The 20,285-nt window shown below is 43.3% G+C and overlaps 1 protein-coding gene across 1 annotated transcript in view; it reads right to left on the bottom strand.

Annotated features, from left to right (window-relative positions):
- SLCO3A1 (solute carrier organic anion transporter family member 3A1) overlaps positions 1-20,285 on the bottom strand; it is a 247,263-nt gene that overhangs the window by 207,706 nt on the left and 19,272 nt on the right. The window contains exon 2 of the mRNA XM_087878316.1: positions 15,487-15,682. Within this exon, the coding sequence (XP_087734442.1) occupies positions 15,487-15,682 (196 nt within the window). The remainder of the gene's footprint in view (positions 1-15,486; positions 15,683-20,285) is intronic.

Genomic DNA, 20,285 nt, shown 5'->3' with positions numbered 1-20,285 from the left:
TAATAATAATAATAATAATAATAATAATAATAATACCCAGAATCAGAGTCAGCCTATTTGCTTGAACAGCCAAGTCTTCAGGTCCCGACGGAAGGAGCGGAGATCAGGAGCCGTCCAGAGCTCAGTAGGCAACTCATTCCAGAGGGTGGGAGCACCCACAGAGAACGCCCTACCCCTGGGCGCCGCTAGACGACATTGGCTCGCCGTCGGAACCCTGAGGAGGGCAGCCCTATGTGAGCAAACAGGACGGTGAGAGGCAAGCAGGAGAAGGCTCTGCAAATATCCCGGACCTAAGTCACGTAGGGCCTTATAAGTGAGAACCAGCACTTTGAAGCGGACTCGGAGAACCACTGGTAACCAGTGCAGCTCACACAGGAGAGGTGTTATATGGGAGTAATGAGGGGCTCCTGTAACAACCCGTGCAGCTGCATTCTGGATCAGCTGGAGTCTCCGGGTGCATCTCAGGGGCAGGCCCATGTAGAGGGAATTGCAGTAAGCCAAGTGGGAAGTAACCAGGGCATGAGTGACAGTGCAAAGGTCATCTCGGTCCAGGAAAGGGTGCAACTGGCACACCAGGCGAACCTGTGCGAAGGCCCCCCTGGTCACGGCCTCCATATCAACTTTGGAGGGACCGAATGACAAGTTAACCTTAAGCTGGTCAGGATCGAACTCCTGGCAGTGGGTAGAGATCACCTGCAATACTGCATTCTAACCACTGTGCCACCATAGCTCACGATCGCATGACCCACAGGACAATGCAACTGTCATAAATATGAGTCCGTTGCCCAAGCATCTGAATTTTAATCACATGACCGTGGGGAATGCTGTGACGGTCGTAAGCGTGAAAAACAGACGTAAGTCACTTTTTTTCAGCGCTCTTGTAACTTCGAACGGTCATTAAACGAATTGTTGTAAGTCAAGGACTACCTGTAGTTGCGGGAGAGAGCTATTTCAAGGAGGTCCTAGGAGACCCTACAGAACAGCCAACCTTACGAAAGAGGGCAAATAAGGCCACGGGTTTAAGGATGTAGACTTAGAGCTAATTGAAAGGTAGAAGGGCAAGTCTGGAAATAATGACAAGAATGCAAACAGAAATGCCATCCAGCTTGGCCAGGCATATCTGCTATTTAATATCCTGTCCGTGTCCTATCTAATCACCCGTCTTGCCTTTAAAGTGGACTTGGGATCAGCGTGCACAGATGTTACCTCCCATCTGTCAGACCTCAGGCCAGGCGTAGTCATAAATCTCCACTCCCTGGAAACTTGACTCCATCTTTGGAGAACTAGATAACCGGAGAAGCTTCGCAAACTCAGGGGCTGATTGATGAATTGCTTCATTGCAGATAAGAAAGAAGACAGACAACCTGCAGAATCTGACTACCATAGAAGTCCAAGTATTTCTCTGGATGTTAACCCCAGATTTTGAATCCTAAGTATTTTCAGAATAACAGAACATAACAACAGCATTGGGAGGGACCTTGAAGGTCTTCTAGTCCAATCCCCTGCTCAAACAGGAATCCCTATACCATTTCAGATAAATGGTTGTCCAATTTTTTCTTAAAAACTTCCAGTGTTGGAGCATTCACAATTTCTGGAGGCAAGTTGGTCCACAGCTAAGAAACAGAGATGAGCATTGGCCCCTAGAGTCAGAGACAACTGAACAGGCGAAACCTTTAACTTTATCTTTTTACAAATAAAATAAATAATAACAATGATTTTGGAATTAGTTAGAATTAGTTAGAATAACAGAGTTGGAAGGGACCTTGTAGGTTTTCTAGTCCAACTCCCTGCTCAGGCAGGAAACCCTTATACCATTTCAAATAAATGGTTGTCCAATCTCTAATAATGATTTTTTTAAAAATCATGTTTAGTTAGGAGAAACCCTCCCATACTTCCACCTCTTACAATACTAGACAACACAGTATCAACAGTAGAGACCTTCAAATTTGTAGGCTCTATCATATCTCAAGACCTAAAATGGACACCTAACATCAAAAACGTCATCAAAAAAGCACAACAAAGAATGTTCTTTCTGCACCAACTCAGGAAGCTCAAACTCCCCAAGGAGCTGCTGATCCAGTTCTACAGAGGAATCATTGAGTCTGTCATCTGCACCTCCATAACTGTCTCATTTGGCTCTGCAACCCAAAAAAAAGACAGAGACTTCAAAGGATAATTAGAACTGCAGAAAGAACAATTATTACCAACCTGCCTTCCATTGAGTATACTGTACCTGTATACTGCAGGTACCTGTATACTGCGCGAGTCAAAAAGAGGGCTGTGAAAATATCTACAGACCCCTCTCATCCTGGACATAAACTGTTTCAACTCCTACCCTCAAAACGACGCTATGTAGCACTGCACACCAGAACAATTAGACACAAGAACAATTTTTTGCCAAACACCATCACTCTGCTAAACAAATAATTCCCTCAACACTGTCAAACTATTTACTAAGTCTGCACTACTATTAATCTTCTCATCGTTCCTATCACCCATCTCTTCCCACTTATGACTGTATGACTGTAACCTTGTTGCTGGTATCCTTATGATTTATATTGACTGTTTCCTAATATGATTTGATTGCTTATTTGTACCCTGTGATATCATTAAGTGTTGTACCTTATGATTCTTGACGAATGTTTCTTTTCTTTTATGTACACTGAGAGCATATGCACCAAAGACAAATTCCTTGTGTGTCCAATCACACTTGGCCAATAAAGAATTCTATTCTATTCTATTCTATTCTATTCTATTCTATTCTATTCTATTCTATTCTATTCTATTCTATTCTATTCTAATTGTTAAGTAATATTTAGCTGTTGAGCTCTAAAAGGTCATAGAAAAAGAAAAATCTCACTGAAAACAAGCAAGGATTACAGTAAAGTTTCTCTGTAAATATGTTTATTTGTGTATATTTTCCAGCCTGTATTTTTAAAAAACCTTCTTGAGGCATTACACAGTAGAAGAATAGAAGTTATCCTGGGAATTTGCCAGTGTTGTCTTGCCTGTCCAGCATCTTACCAAATCTTCCAGCCTATTTTGTTTTGGAACCATAAAATTCCTAGACTGTCAGACAGCAATTGTAATAGTTCAAACTTATCAGACACAGGGGAGGGAACCGACTATCACAATCACAGCAGGAGCACAAATATTTTCTTCCAGCAGAACTAAAGAGTGTTGAATGCAAAAAAAATAATCAAGAGTCCATGCAGTTGTGTAGATGGAAGCTACAGGAACAGAACAACAATCGAGAAATAACAGGTGGGAGTTGCTCAAGAGAGATCCAACATAGAACTAAGGAGATGTCAGGGATTCCAAGTAACACTCCCAACGAAAGAAAACTCCAAGGCTTGAAGGCTCCAGGAGTGGGATTTGGGGGTTCTCCGAACTGCACAGAATCTTAGCAAGAGGTTCTCCCCAACCCCTGCGAACTCCCAGCGGCCCATCTCTGGTCTCTAGTATCTATAATGACTCTAAACTGATGACACATTTAACCCCACTTTCCAGCTCTAACCTGTTCATCACTTACAACAGCCTGGAGAAGAGTAGCCACCTGTAGGGAATGCTAAAATTTGGATTCCTGTACAGAACAAACCCTCGGATACTGTGATCTAAATGGCCGCTTCCAAATCTGTAATTTATGATTCCGTCCAGTGCAATGAACTCTCTTTTAAGCATTCCATCTATATGCACATAAATAAAAACCAATGGTATCTTAGATTCAAGGGTGGGGGGAGAGAGAGAGAGAGAGAGAAGGGTTTACTGCAGCAAAAACATTACCCAATGCAAATCAGAAATGTCTGCGGGGTGCGATAAAAAACATAAGGACAGTGGCAACCAAAACGCTGCCTGTTTTTTTAAAAAAGGTTTTTTTATACATTTAGTAAGTCACCCGTAGTTAAAGAAAGCATGGATTATGGCGTTATGTGAACCTATCCAAGGAATTATTTCTCGCTTTAGACTAACATTTATTATCAGTTCAATCTGCAGTGATTTCTTCACGAGAAATTAAATAGGTACCTTCTAACCATCTCATTTTTAAGAAGCTGGCTTATGCAATGCAGGTAATCATAGTCTCTGGATTACAAGCATTACCCTATTGAAAAGTTCAAGCAAAAATAAGAGATGAGTGATTTCACCCTCCCATCAATCAAAGCCAATAACAGACCAGAGTACCCAACTCTGCTTCGGTTTATAGCAATTTGCGATTTATAAACCTTTGGACCTACCAGCTGGAGGTGATGAGAGTTGAAATATGTCTGGGAGGCACGAAGGTGGAGAATTATACCTGCACTATATTAGCTGCATCTGCTCTCTCTTTCTGTTTCCAGCTCAAGATTGATTTAGGACTTCAACCCCTCTTAAATGGTTTCTTTGCTCAATCAAGATCTGCAGAATTATTTCTCCCGGAACTGTTGGAGTGACATTGGAGCAGATGTTAACTCATTAGACTTTTACATTTTATATAGACTTTTATATGCTGCTCTTTGATAGGCCGCCTATTTTGCGAGATTGAATTTTCGATGTGACCATATTTCCAATTTTGTAAATCTTAGTCTGAGGGCTCCTTGATGCCACCTGAGCTTGATTGTTTTCTTGCAGGTGCTTCATTATCCAAACTAGGTGACTTCATCATCAGATTTTACTCTACTTGGTAAGTGGACTGTAGTGCCAAGTAAGGTAGCAATAGGTAATAAACTTAACAGGCTGAGCTACATCTTACACAATCACAAATAACAATAGCACTTAGACTTATACACCGCTTCATCATGCTTTACAGCAGTGGTCCCCAACCTTTTTATCGCCGCGGCCCGCTGAGCGCGCGCAGGGGTGGGGGCACGGCCCAGGAGCTTTTGCGCACGGCCCATTGCGCACGGCCCAGGAGCCTTTGTGCTGCAGCGTTCATGTCCCCCGGCCGCTGCGCGGCCCGGTGCCAGGTACTCCACGGCCCGGCACCGGTCCGCGGACCGGGGGTTGGGGACCACTGCTTTACAGCACTCTCTATGCCAGTGGCCCCCAAATCTTTTGGGCACCAGGGACCGGTTCTGTGGAGAGAGGTTTTTCCACGGACTGGGGGCATGTGGTTTCCCATTCTGTCTGCATCCCACAGGTGTGGTTTTGCTTGTTTGCGTAGCCCAATTTCTGGCATGCTGCGGACCAGTGCTGGGTCACGGACCGGGGGTTGGAGACCCCTGCTCTAAGTGGTTTACAAAGTCATATATTGCCACCCCCCCAACAATCTGATTGTCAGGGTTCCAAGTGACACCCCCAACGAAAGAAAACTCCAAGGCTTGAGTTTCCTCAAACTTCCATTTTATTAGAGATGTCATATTGGCACATCTAGGAAAACCCAAATCTGAAAGTTTCCAGGTTTTCCCCACCCAAAGAAAAGTTCAAGTCCCTGCAAAACACCTACAAGTCCATCACAATGTCTAATCAAAGCACCGTCCCACCGTCTGGAGATGCCTCCTAGTTCCAGCCTTCTATGTGCAGGGCAAGATGGCCTTGACTTTCTGAGAAAGGAATGTTATTATGACTATATATCATCTAGGCTCCATACAATGCCCCCTCCCAATCTTCCACAGTATTATTATTGTTATTGTTATTGTTATTGTTGTTGTTGTTGTTGTTGTTGTTGTTGTTGTTGTTATTACTTCGATTTATATGCCGCCCTTCTCCGGAGACTCAGGGTGGCTTACAATGCATTAAGCAATAGCCTTCATACTTTTGTATATACCTGCTTAGTAGGGCTTTTTGGGGCCCCCTGAGCCGTGTTCTATTTTATACAAAGTCAGCTTATTGCCCCCACAATCCGGGTCCTCATTTTACTTACCTCGGAAGGATGGAAGGCTGAGTCAACCTTGAGCCTGGTGAGAATTGAACTTGCAGTAATTGCAGGCAGCTGGCAACTAAGTGCTACTTTAACAACAGTTTAGTCTGCTGCGCCACCAAGGCTCCTTATAAATGTGGCAGGCCTGAAGGCCCAATGCAAAAGATGGCTTCCAGGTCTGACACTGAGTGTCAGCATTCCGAGTAATGCATCCAAAGAAATCAGAACTCCAAGGCAGGAACATTCCTCGGAGAATATGTTTATTGGATACATCATATCAGCACAGCCAGTGAAAACTAACTCTAAAAGTTCCCTACGGTTCCCATGTAATTAAAAGAGCAAAGGTTTCCCTCCCCAGGTTTCACAGGTCAATCAAAGCAGCTGGCGGGCTCCTTCGATCACTTTTGCTCCTCCTCCTACCACCTGTTGGGATGACCTTGGTTCCCACAGGGAAGCTCTTTATTTTCTCTAGGAGACCGTCTAATTATTTCCCCCTCATCCTTCCCCCCATAGTGCTGGCCACTATGAAGCCTGAAGATGGCTTCAGCCAGGTTCGATTCAGAGTTGACATCGAGTCCACATTTTACTAACTTCAGAAGAATGGAAGGCTGAGTCAACCCTGAGCCAGTCAGGATCGAACTGCTAGCAGCGAGCTCAGTTAGCCTGCAATACTGCATACTAGCCACTGCACCGCCATGGCGCAGCAAACTACATGACCTATGAAAAAGCAATTAATTTGCCTTTGTTAATTAGGGTTCTTCCAACCCTTACTAATGTGAATGATGTAGGAATAGTACAAGGTCAGCTATATGAACACTGAAGGACCCTCTTTATTCACATTATTATAAGAAAGAAATGTGCTTGTTTAGAGATTACACTAAGCTAAATTCCATTCTTGGTAATATATATCTTCTGAGGGGCCTAGCTGTCAAGGATGCAAAGACATCCATCTGAAACAAAAAGTTACTTATTATCCAAAGCAGCCATGAATCTATGCATCAGCAATCACAGAACTGAGGAAGGTTGTTTAGCTAAAATAATCTTATGAACTAGAAAATAATGAAAGAATTTAGTAATTAGAAAGTGTCAATTATCATGTAACAAATGTATGTTAACCATATATGGAAAACTGCTGTGCTCACAAAATCCTTTGTCTTGGAGATGTATAAAAGCAGTTGTATCAGAGCTCTTCTTGGTTCAGAATTGCAGATACAAATCTGGTTTTGAAACTGTGCAATAAACTGTCTCTGGCTGACCCAGGAATGTTGTTTGGTCCCATCATTCCATAACATTACCAATCCATTTTAATTATTTCCCAAAGAAATGGTAGCTTGCAAAATAAACTAGAAAGCAACTGAGAATATTTTTCCCTCCCACTTGAGTTGATCATCCAGAAATGAATAGGCTGAGTTAAAATCAAGAGGAAGGAGAAGAGAAGTAAATATACAGTACATACGTAGGAATGTCATGCTGCTGTCTGAATGAAGACAAACGAGAGAGGTCATTGCAAGCCAGGATTATCCGACGCTTTTCATAAATCACATTAATTACCTATTTGTGTATTACATTTTGGTTTATATATATAAAAAATTGCAGATATGGTTTGTTGTTGTTTTTCTTTAATGGCATACATAAGCTCAAAGAGGATCTGTGGAAGTATTTATCCTCTGGTCCTATTTTTAGAGCAAAATATTAAGCAAGCAGGAATGACAAATTGTTCCCTTCAGGATCATTAGATTACACTGCAGCGGGATTCAGGAAGACACCTGAGGCTCCATACGGGCTGAATTGAAAGAAAAGAGCCGTTTCCTAAATCACTTTGAGATGCTCGGAAAGGATGGATAGACCAGCATTATTCAACCGGTGGCTTGAAAGACCTTGACAGAAGGAACATCTGATTAATGCTTATTAAAATACATACCGGAGTCAGAAAGTATTATTATTAACGCAGCTGCTCAAAAAAAAATATATGTTGCATTCCTATCATTTTCTCTCTGGTAGAAAAATAAGCTGATCTTTTCAGCTAGTGGGGAATACTGGGCCATTGGCCGAAGGTCGTAACGGTTGCCAGGAGGATTTGCCTCTTGACCAAATGATGGCCAGTACAGGTAGTTCTCGACTTACGACCACCATCGGGTCCAAAATGTAAGTTGCTAAGTGAGACAGTTGTTAAGTGGGTTTTGCCCCCTTTTATGACCTTTCTTGGCACCGTTGTTAAGTGAATCCCAGCTGTTTTTAAGTTAGGAACGTGGTTTTTAAGCAAATCTGGTTTCCCCCTTGACTTTGCCTGTCAGAAGATCATAAATGGCAATCACGTGACTTTGGGACACTGCAACCGTCGTAAATATGAGCCCGTTGTTAAGTTCCTGAATTTGGATCATATGATCGTAAGGATGCTGCGAATGTCACAACTGTGAAAAATGGTCATATTTTCATATATCACCTTTCTCTTTCTTTCTTTCTTTCTTTCTTTCTTTCTTTTTCTTTCTTTCTTTTTTTCTCTTTCTGCCTGTCTGGTTTTCTTTCTTTTTTTTTTTCTTTCTTTCTTTTCCTTCCTTCCTTTTTCTATCTTTCTTTTTCTTTTTCTTTCTTCCTTTCCTTCATTCCTTCCTTCATTCTTTCCTTCCTTCCTTTCTTTCCTTTCCGTTCTTTCTCTTTCTTTCTTTCTTTCTTTCTTTCTTTCTTTCTTTCTTTCTTTCCTTCCTTCCTTCCTTCCTTCCTTTTTTCCTTCCTTCCTTCCTTCCTTCCTTCCTTCCTTCCTTCCTTCCTTCCTTCTTTCTTTCTTAGCATATTTTTAGGTCATGTTGCTTTTTTCAGTTCCCTTGTAACTTCAAACAGTCACTAAACGAACTGTTGTAAGTTGAGGACTACCTTTATCCATTTGGGGAGTCACAAAGAAATGGATGTTGCATACTTCTTTCCTCTGAACTAGTGTTTCTCAACCTTGGCCATTTTTAGATGTGTGATTTTAACCCCCATTAACACTCTGGAGTATTGACAAATAGTATTCTTAGAGGTCAAATAGGTTCATTTTCCAGTCTAGTTCTCCATAACTTTTTTGCTGAGCTGTTGAGCAGATTTCCAAACAATCTTCTGGAGTTCCTTCCATTTTCTTCCCCCTAAGAATGCCCTTGGAATGCATTTGTTAGGCCAACACAGGGATGAAATCCAGCAGGTTCTGACAGGTTCTGGAGAACCGGTAGTGGAAATTTTGAGCACTTCAGAGAACTGGCAAACACCACCTCTAGCTGGCCCCAGAGTGGGGTGGGAATGGAGATTTTGCAGTATCCTTCCCCTGCCATGCCCATCAAGCCACGCCCATAGAACTGGTAGTAAAAAAAAATTGGATTTCACCACTGGGTCAACGGCATTGTTTTTTTAAAAAAAATATGGATGGTTTGCAGCATGATAGTCTCCAGGATATTCCATATTTTAAAGAAAGCAATTTAAAACGAGAATGAGTTAAGCCAGTCAGAAACTCTGGTTGACACCAAAGGAGGCACCTTCCGGTATATCTTAGTTGTTAAAATCAGCGTATTATTCTGAAGAAAAAAAAAAGTAAACAGATTTCATATAGATTTGTCAGGCTGTGTGTGTGTCCACAATTCAGGCATCATCATTCTAGCAAGCATGATTTGCAAACAAACCTTTTAAATCAACTAGGCTTGTTCAAAGGTTTCCACTAAACCAGGGAGCCTTTTTTTTTTTTAGACTTTGGAAAGCAAAGCAGAAATAAAGCATCCACGTTAGTTTCCAAAGTCCTGCAGAGATTTTGAATCACTGATTTTTTTTTTCCTGCCTGGGAAAAAGCAAAGAGGAGTTATCAGGTTTGTTAGATAGTCCTGGGCTATTCCCCCACTCTGTTGTTGTGGCCCACCAGCAGCCAGCAGAGTTGACAGCAGATTCGGACAGTGAGGAGGTTGGGGAGGAACATGGACCAGTCCTGGAGTCTGGGGAAGGCTCGGACGAGGGCTCTGAGTTGGAGGCAGAGAGGGGGCCAAGGCCATCTGGTAGTACTTTGCTGCCTCCGGAGCCTCCGGAGTGTGACATCAGGGAGGCCGAAGAACAGTGGGATCCTGTTCCCAGTGTGCACATGCACAGAGCTGCTGGTAGACAAGAACAATTAAGAAAACAGGGTCGACTTGAGAGTAAGGCTTGGAGATGATTAAGACATAAAAGAGAAGCGAACGGGACGTGAGCTTTTGCAGGAAGCAATTAGTTCATCTAGTTGGTTAAAGCTTTGGAAAGTTCTGTTTGACTCCATGGCCTAATGAAATAACTGGAGTGTGAAGGCACTAGAAATCCAGAGGATAATTAGTCTATGGTGCCCTCAATCCCAAACCCTCAATATCTTAAGTCTCACTAATCATGCCATCATGATATCCCCCAATGATACAAGAAAAAATCCACTTTTTTCAAGAAAAAAAAAATGTTGTGGTTTTATTTCATTTATCAGAAGTCTATGTTTGTCATTCTCAACAGCTAGCACCTTATCAATCTAATTATTTACCAGTTCAGTCCATAGGTAAAGGTAAAGGTTCCCCCGCACATGCGTGTCAGTCGTTCCTGACTCTAGGGAGCGGTGCTCATCTCTGTTTCAAAGCTGAAGAGCCAGCGCTGTCCGAAGACATCTCTGTGGTCATGTGGCCGGCATGACTCAATGCCAAAGGCGCATGGGACGCTGTTCCCTTCCCACCAAAGGTGGTCCCTATTTTTTCTACTTGCATTTTTTATGTGCTTTCGAACTGCTAGGTTGGCAGAAGCTGGGACAAGTCACGGGAGCTCATCCCGTTAATGCGGCACTAGGGATTCGAACCGCTGAACTGCCGACCTTTCGATCAACAAGCTCAGCATCTTAGCCATTGAGTCACTGCGTCCCCCTTCAGTCCGTATTAAAGCTTTAATAGACATTTCAGTGATTCTCCGTAAATCCCATCCTGGGTACACTTCAGTCCCAGAGATGAAGTGGGGGCTGCTGTTCTCCAGCATTTGGAAACTCTCAGACTCTTTGACTCTGAACTAAATGTGCCCCAAAGTAGTTTGCATACAATTTGGATTTATTTACCGAGAGAGAGAAAGCCAGGAGAACAAGAGTAGGAAAGAAAGTGCACCTAAGGCAACAGAAGACACCAATAAAGGGGAACAGAACAGAAGACAATTATACCAAGGCTGTAAATTACAGAGAACAGTAATGCGTTCATATGCAAGTCGGCATTTAAATTAAATATAAATTTAAGGTAGATTTAATGTCCGTGTGGCTGTGTGCCTGTATGGGGAGACTTGCCTCCTCACCTTTCAAAGCTTGACCATAAATCAAGAATCAACATTTCAAGTTGCTTCTGCTAAATAACATTAACCACATCGGTATAGTCTCATTCTAAGTTTTCTATAATTACGCTTGCGGATTTTACTCCACTAATTGTTGCCGAGGCCATTAAGCCAGCACTGTCCGAAGATGTTTCTGCAGTCCTGTGGCCAGTATGACATCACAGAGAGCGGCCACCTTCCCACCAAAATGGTACCTATTTATCTACTCGCATTTGCATGCTTTCAAACTGCTAGCTTGGTAGGAGCTGGAGCAAGGACGGGAGCTCATGCCACTGAGTGGCATTCAGGTCTTGAACCTGGGCTGCTGGTGCTCCAGCTGACAAGCTCAGTGTCTTAATCGCTGAGCCACCACCCCTATAATTACCCTATTCACAGTAACATGACTGAATCTTGTCATTAGCATACAATCAATCCTTTGTATGGGTTGTGCTGTGACATCTCTCCCCGTATCCTAACAGAGATATCCCAAAGACAAAGACAAAGCAAACTTATATTGACAGAACAGGCTTAGTCTGGTCCACTAGAAGCTATAATACTCAATGAAGTTAGTGCCTGTTCTTCTAAACTCCAAAACACGTATCATCTTTATTTTATTTCCTGCAGGTGGACTCCTGGTAGTCCTTCTAAACTCCAGGAGGACTCCTGGTAGTCCTTCTAAACTCCTTCTAAACTCCAAAACACGTATCATACACAATCAGGCTACATAACATTATCCAGTGCATCTTGAAATATAAACCCATTGCAACACTTTAGGATTTTGTGAGAACATCGAATGAGGTGGACAATTGGGACAGTAGCAGTAGCACTTAGAGTTATATACCGCTTTACAGCTCTCTGTAAGCGGTTTACAGAGTCAGCACATTGTCCCCAACAATTTTGGGTCTCATTTTACCCACCTCGGAAGGATGGAAGGCTGAGTCAACCTTGAGCCTGGTGAGATTCGAACTGCCAAATTGCAGGCAGCCGGCAGGCAGCAGAAGTAGCCTGCAGTACTGCACTCTAACCACTGCGCCACCGTGGCTCATAGCTAAGTATGGAAACAGTACCAATAAAGGAGACCATTTGTAGCTCAGGCTTGAAATGAGAAGTCATAAAATTCTAAACCTCCCTACAATAAATTATGATGCCATGCTTGTTTCTGCATTGTTTGATATGAACCAGAGGTTCCTATAGGATCTGACACATATACTGACAATTTAGTTCCACTTCCTTATTATGAATTGTAATTTTTACCGCTCCAAAATCTTTTGGAAACAAAAATGGTGAGCAATCTCAGATCACTTCTTCTAATTGAAGGGTCTACTTGCAACTGAAGTTAGTCTTCTCACTAGCTGAGGGAATTCTGGGTGTTGAAGTCCACCCCTCTTAACGTTTCCCAGATTGGGGCATTCTGGGAACTGAAGTCCACACATCTTAAATCCTGCTGGCTGGAGAATTCTGAAATCCTCCCGTCTTAAAGTTGCCCAAATCGAGAAACACTAAGTTAGATCGTTGTCTTTCTTTTTATAATGTATAATCAAAAGAGGAGGGGAATCAGCGGGAGAGACTGTGAGAAACCCATGGGCAAATCTGTTTAATCAAACGTTATGTTGTTGTAGCAAAGAGGAAGAATTTTCCCCTCTCTCTGCAAATGACAAGATTCCATTAACTTGCAAAATTCCACGGGGCAGATTCTAGAGGAACAATATGGCAGGCAGAAATTACCATAGCAACCATTCCCCGTCTTCTCTCTGGTAATTCAGAGGCTAAAATTATTTCAAAGCAAGCGATCTAAGGTGCACTTTTAATCACCTAAATTAACCTCAGTTTGCAGGAGAGAAATGGATTCTTTAATAAGACTGGCTTTCGCACTGTATGAATTTTCTAACTGGGAGATGCATCGTTCATTTATTAAAATTATTTGTATGCCGCCTACTCATGCAACCCGAGGCAGCTTTACAATAACTTTAAACAACCATGAAGTAAATGTTAACATGAACAGCTGGAAGCAACATATGTTGCTGTCCTCAGTTAAAATCTCCTTCTCCAAGTTGTGCTGCAGAAGAGACCTGAATTAGCCAATTTTCTAAAGCAGGCTTTTCAAGCCTGGCAATTTGAAGACTTGTGGACTTCAACTCCCAAAATTCTCTGCCAGCTGGCTGAGGAACTCTCAGAGTTGAAGTCTTAAAGTTGTCAAGTTTAGAGATCAGTATTCTAAAGGAGATTCAATGGTGGGCACTAAACCAACTTCAGAGGTGGCCGCTCCTGTGTATGCCATCTCTGTGAGTTCTAACACTGTTCTGCCCCAGCTACAGATCCCAAAGAATGTAGCACACACAACTCCGAACAAAACTCAGTTTACTTCAAAACGCAGTCTTTTGCAAATGCAGGCTGTTAATAAAACGTTCTTAACAACCTGCCAGAAATTCCACAGGTAAGATAGAGTCTTACTAGAGTTGGCAGAAAGCCCAGAAGCCAGGTTTGCAGAGAAAATTCAAACTCAATGATCAGCGAATGAACGGACGAACACACGTTGTTTCCTGCAGCTTTTTACAAGCAGCGTGCAAACTTAAATAGGCTAAGGGAGTGGCCAATTGGCCCCAAGCCTTACTCTCGAGGAGACTTCCCCCTGAGTAACCACTCCTGCCTTTTGGCAGCTCTGCGTGCTCGTGCATTGAGAAGAGGCTCCTCCACTTCATCCTCTTCACTTAAAGAAGCCTCTGGAGGTTCTGAAGGCCCTGGCTGAATCCCTGCCTCTGGCACCACATCTTCTCCAGCCTCCTTGCTGTCCAACTTGAGCACCGGCTGCACAGGCTGCTGGCGCGACACCACACCAGCCTCCTCGTCATCGGGATCAGCAACAATCTGAGCAGGCCGCTGGCGGGCCACAACAAACACCCATAGTAGTATCCTCTCCCAAGTAGGCTAGACATGGGAGGCAGACTCCATATGAAGAAAACAGTTTTGAAGGCAGCCTAAGCCCGTGATGGTGAACCTATGGCACGTGTGCCACAGTGGCATGCAGAGCCCTCTCTGTGGGCATGCCAACCATCGCCCCAGCCCATGGTGTACCACGCATGTACACGTGCCTCCTGCCGGCCAGATGGTCACCAGGTCTCTGCTGAGCATACGTGGAAGGGCAGGTTGCATGCGGGGGACGTGTGCATGCATGCATGGGGGGTGGGGCACATACAAGGGGGGTTCAGATTGGTGTAGGAGGCATCCCAGGCCCAAAATGGGTCATGGGTGGCTTGCTTAACGCTCCTGCACCCCGTTTTGGCTTCCAGGTTGGTGCAGGAGGCTTTCCAGGCTGTTTCTGGAGCACATGTGCAGGGGGGAAATGTGTGGGGGGGGCATATGCATGGGGGGCACTCGCATTGCATTTTGGGGGTTCGGGCACGCACATGTGCATTTGCACACGTGCATGCACGCTCTGGCCACTCGGCACCAAAAAGGTTAACCGTCACTCACCTAAGCCCTGTAGGACTCTATAAGTTGCACCATCTGGCTCTAGTTATGAACAGATAGCTGGATTCTGTAGATTCCATGTCATCTTCAAGGGCAGTCCCATGGAGAGTTAATTACAGTCATCTAAGAGATGACAGCATCAGTCATTATCTTCAGTACACCTTAGCCAAGGAGAAGATATTCCTGGTATACCTGACAAAGGTTCTGCATGCCATAAATTCCTGAACTCCAGCTGATCGGCGTTGGATTCCTGATCCATCTGAGTGGGAAAGACTTGCCTCCAGAAGTTGTGGGTGCTCCAACACTAGAAGTTTTAAAGAAGAGATTGGAGAACCATTTGTCTGAAGTGGTGTAGGGTTTCCTGCCTGAGCCGCCAGAGACTGATAGGAGTGAGGCAGAGGAACAGGAGGAGCCTGTTCCTAATGCACGCATGAGAAGAGCTGCCAGAAGGCAAGAGCAGCTCAAGCAAAGAGGACAACTCGGGAGTAGGGCCAAGAGATGATTGGCCCCTCCCATAAGGCTTAAAACAGACCGGCAACAGTGTTTGAGCTTTGCCGGAAAACAACGTTGGTAGCTTAGTCTTACGTCTTGCATTTATTTTTGTATCTGTGACTTCTGAACTTTTGCCAAAAAAGGCCTTTGGCAGTTTGCCTAATTGGACCAAGGTTTGAGATAGGACTGAGGAATTTGTGTTGGGAGGAATTTGCTTTAATTTAGTTGAACGATGCTGGGAATGAAGTAATTCTCAGCTGTTCGAGTAAAGTTTGTTTGTTTTTCCACTGACTGATTTTCCTACTACTTACTTGGGCCTGGGTCACAACAGCATCAGCAGAAACTCACTTTGTCCCTGCTCCCCAACTTCATATTATAAAACTCACCCATCTGGAGAACCACACATCTGGATAAAATAAGCGCCATTCCCCATCTTTCTCCTTTAGTCCGATCTTATGTAGAGGCAAATATTTCTCTCTAGGCACAATGAGAATATATCCGCTGAATATAACTCCGTGTTGGTGACAGGAAGGGCATCCGGCCAGTAAACACTCAGCGCCATTCAGTTGTCCAGACTCCAACCTGCAAGGGATTATGGGGTCATTAAAAGAGGATGATGATGATGACTTATCTTTCCCCTGAAAGTGAAGATGGTATACAATCTGAAACCAATGGACAGACTTTCAATAGAGTCATTGCTCCATCCTTACTCATTTTCTACCAGATCATAGAGAAGCAAAATGAAGATAAATCCAGACGGACAAATGCTTCAGCTAACCTAAGTTAACATTTAATTTCAAGTTTTCTTTCTAAGGTGTCACTTCTTTCCATATTCCTCATTGATTTTGGTCAAGGCAGCTGGTGATGGGAAATAACCTTTCATTACTGCTATCCTAGCTTTGGAAAATTCTCCCTAGAAAGACTCAATTGATTTTTCTCATCTGTAAAGAACTTTTCATGTTCCTTCCAAAGTTCTCCGTAGCTTTCAATTATTGCAATATTTTCATTCCAGAGGTTCAGCCTCGTTAGCTGTTGAAGCCAAAATAAGAGCCTCCGGAGCTCCAAAATGTAGTACAACATATGGCCTTAAGATGAGCAAATATGGAACAGTGTAATTTACTGTGGACTGATTACATTGGCAGATGCTTTATGCTTCTGTTTTTGTTGTTTTTAGTTAGTTTCAAACATCGTGCCTCGAAATTATGCGAGCTACTTTGAAAACACAATAGAATGGTGTACAATATCCAAGTTTTAAATAAACATTAATCCATCTGTCAAGTAGATGAGGCTGAGAGTGAACTTCAAAGCAAAGCGGGGGTCTAAATAAGAAGACACGAAAATAATTACTTTCTCCCTTATGTCCTTTGATCCAAGACAAACAGAATTCATTTTATCCTGACCAAAGATACTCGTTTTAGAGGAAAATAGAATACTTCTCTTGCAGGGGTGTCAGATGAGAAACAAACGATTGTTACATCACTAAGATTAGGAGCAGATTTACTCTGTGACGTGCTGGGCCTCCTTTCCACCTGAATGAGAAGATTTTAGTAGCGCACGTCCAATAACACTGACAGTTTATGCAAAAGTCATTTAACCAGTTTTTTTTTTTTTTACCTCATTCTAGCATTTGCTCTTTATGGTGCATTTTGGAAGCAGATGTGCAAAATGACAGTGTGGGGAGATTTGTCACAAATGTGATGCCCTCAACCACCACTGTCACACCATCCACTGACAGCTAATCAAACCAGATTTATTGCTTAATAGTTAGGTCATGCCTATAACTTGATATCAATGCAACAAGAGAAGCCTAAAACTTACTCTTCTTACTCTTAAAAGAACGGTTGCAGGAACTGGGTATGTCTAGTTTGATGAAAAGAAGGACTAGGGGAGACATGAGAGCAGTCTTCCAAAATCTCAGGGGCTGCCACAAAAAAGAGGGAGTCAAACTATTCTCCAAAGCACCTGAGAGTAGAATAAGAAGCAATGGGTGCAAACTAATCAAGGAGAGAAGCAACTTAGAACTAAGGAGAAATTTCCTGACAGTGAAAACAATTAACCAATGGAACAACTTCCCTCCAGAAGTTGTGAATGCTCCAACACTGGAAATTTTTAAGAAGATGTTGGATAACCATTTGTCTGAAGGAGCCTGGTGGTGCAGCAGACTAATAGCCTGTTATTAACATTCAGCTGCCTGCAATTACTGCAAGTTCGAATCTCCCCAGGCTCAAGGTTGACTCAGCTTTCCATCCTTTCAAAGGTAGGTAAAATGAGGACCCAGATTGTGGGGGCAATAAGCTGACTTTGTATAAATATACAAAACTATGAAGGCTATTGCTTAACGCATTGGAAACCGCCCTGAGTCTCTGGAGAAGGGCGGCATATAAATCAAATTAAAAAAAAAAAGTGGTGTAGCATTTCCTGCCTGGGCAGGGGGTTGGAGTAGAAGACCTCCAAGGTCCCTTCCAACTCTGTTATTCTATTTCTACTCTGGAATGTCAAGAAAATATCATGGAATGATGTGAGTCATTGCTGAAATGAACAGTGAGATTCCACGTGTTAGATTTACACTCTCATAAGGTGAGAAGAGCAAAAAAAAAAAGTTTTCAGAGCAAGAAAACCCAACAGAATCAAGTGACTAGTTCAGGGGTCTGCAACCTTAAACACTCAAAGAGCCATTTGGACCCATTTCCCACAAAAAAGAAAACACCGGGAGCCACAAAACCCTTCCCATGCCTGACTATTTCTTGAGCGGCCACAAAACTAGCATATGTAGTTGAATTAAACGTTCTGTTTTCTTCTGAAACTTTTCTTTTCTTGCATTTATCCATGGTTGGCCTACCAGGGGTTGAAAAGCTCAATAAATCGTGTGCCAGTGGGTGTTGCACATTGGCGGTTGTGATGCATATTTTGAGTGGCAGGGAGCCACAGCAGAGGGGGGAAAGAGCCACATGCGGCTCCAGAGCTGCAGGTTGCCAACCCCTGGACTAGCCTAAGATTCCCATTTGAAGGAAACACCCCGGTATTTAGTTTGACCAGAGACCTAAATTAATCCACCATTTCATCTCTACAACAATGAGGCCTGGATTTAACAGAAATAGACCAAGAGACCCAAGGTTAGCTTTGGGAATAAGTACCATATTTTTCGGAGTATAAGACGCACCGGAGTATAAAACGCACCTTAGTTTTTGGGGAGGAAAATAAGAAAAAAGCTGATTGGCAGGTGGATGGGCCTCCCGGAATATCCCCAATCAGCTGTTCCCAGAGATGAATTTTAGCAACAGGTTCCTTGGTTGTGAGCTCTGTGCCTTGCTTTTTTTTCAGCCTCTGAAAGCCTCCGAAACAGCTTTAGAAAAAAAGCCTCTGAAGCTCTGTTTGGAAGCTTTTTTTCTGAAGTTCTGTTTGGGGGCTTCTTTTCTGAAGCTTCTTTTCTGATGCTTTTTTCAGCCTCTAAAGCCTCCATTTGAGAAGCTTGGTGGGGTTACATTCGGAGTATAAAACACACCCAGATTTTCACCCTCTTTTTGGGGGGGGGAAAGGTGCGTCTTATACCCCGAAAAATACAGTAAACGCCACATTCCTTTAGAAGGCCAGATCCTGAAGATGAAACTCAAATACTTTGGCCACACTCATTGGAGAAGAGCCTAATGCTGGGAAAGATTGAGGGCAAAAGAAGAAGAGGATGACAGAGAACGAGGAGGCTGGATGGAGTCACTGAAGCAGTCAGCATGAGATTAAATGGACTCCAGAGGATGGTGGAGGACAGGAAGGCCTGGAGAAACGTTGTCCATGAGGTCGCGATGGGTTGGACACAATTTCGTGACAAACAACAACAACAAACCCCATGCACACGTTATTAAGGCCTGCGTTGCAGTTTTGGTGGTGTTTAACTCACAGCACAATTTATGGAGGAATTAATTAAAACCTGCTAGACGTACAGCTTACCTTGAACAAATTGATTTATGTATTTTGGGAATGTGCTACAGGAAGGCCAGGCTGCATTTGTATGATAAATAAAATGTCACAGGAATAATTGTGCCCAGGTTTCCAATTGTTAAATGGTTATGATTATGGTCAAATATAGGTTTATTTGACAGGTTGCCTATGATGTGCATTTATTGGCTGCTACTTACATAACTTCATGTCAGGGACTTAATCCTCCCACAGATAAAGTGCTTCTGAATGTACTGGATAAGGTGTACATGATTAATCCAAGTAATACAATTAGGGGATGAGATGGAAGACTATTGGACAATTGATTTGTGGAATAAGAGCATTTTTATAATCATGTACAACTGTAACTGGGACCAGGAACTCCATTGCTAAGTGACACAGTTGCAAAAGAAACAAAAAAATCATGTGTCCAGACTGGCTTAATACAGCAGTTCTGGTAGCGGTTGTTAAGCACGTTGTCACATGACCACAACTCATGACTTCCTACCAGCTTCTCCATTGACTTTGCTTCTTGGACGCTGGCAGCGAAAGTCATAAATGGTGATCACACATGACCACAGGATGCTGGTGACCATCATTACTGCATGCTGGGTGCCAAGCACCTGAATCACAATCACATGACCATGGAGATGGTGCAATGGTGGTAACTTCAAGAGAGGGCTACCTTACTAGAACAAAGAAAATTGTTGTGGCCCATCAGCGGCCTGTGCAGCTAGTAGCTGATTCCGACAGCGAGGAGGCTGGTGTGGTGCTGCGCCAGCAGCCTGTGCAGCTGGTACTCGAGTCAGACAATGAGGAGGCTGGAGAAGATGTGGTGCCAGAGGCGGGGATTCAGCCAGGGCCTTCAGAACCTCCAGAAGCTCCCATAAGTGAAGAGGAAGAAGAGGAGGAGCCTCTTCTCGATGCACGGGCGCGCAGAGCTGCCAAAAGGCAGGAGTGGCTCCTCAGGAGGAGGTCGAGAGTAAGGCTTGGGGCTAATTGGCCACTCCCTTAGCCTATTTAAGGAAGGATGACGACTGAGGCAATTTGCAGGGAACAACTTCGTTCACTCTCCTTCGCGTCTTGATCTTAGTTTTCTGCAAATTGCTTCTGGGCTTTCTGCCAACCATAGTAAGATTACGATAATTTATTCTTTGGATTCTTGCAGGCTGTTAAGAAAGTTAATTAACAGCCTTTGTTTGAAAAAGACTGATTACAAACAAAGGTTTGTACAGACTTTGTGTGTGCTGCGTTC

The sequence above is a fragment of the Pantherophis guttatus genome, chromosome 13 (genome assembly GCF_059756535.1).
Source record: "Pantherophis guttatus breed Tessera chromosome 13, ASM5975653v1, whole genome shotgun sequence".
Lineage (NCBI taxonomy): Eukaryota > Metazoa > Chordata > Lepidosauria > Squamata > Colubridae > Pantherophis > Pantherophis guttatus.
This window is presented reverse-complemented; position numbering and strand designations above follow the sequence as displayed.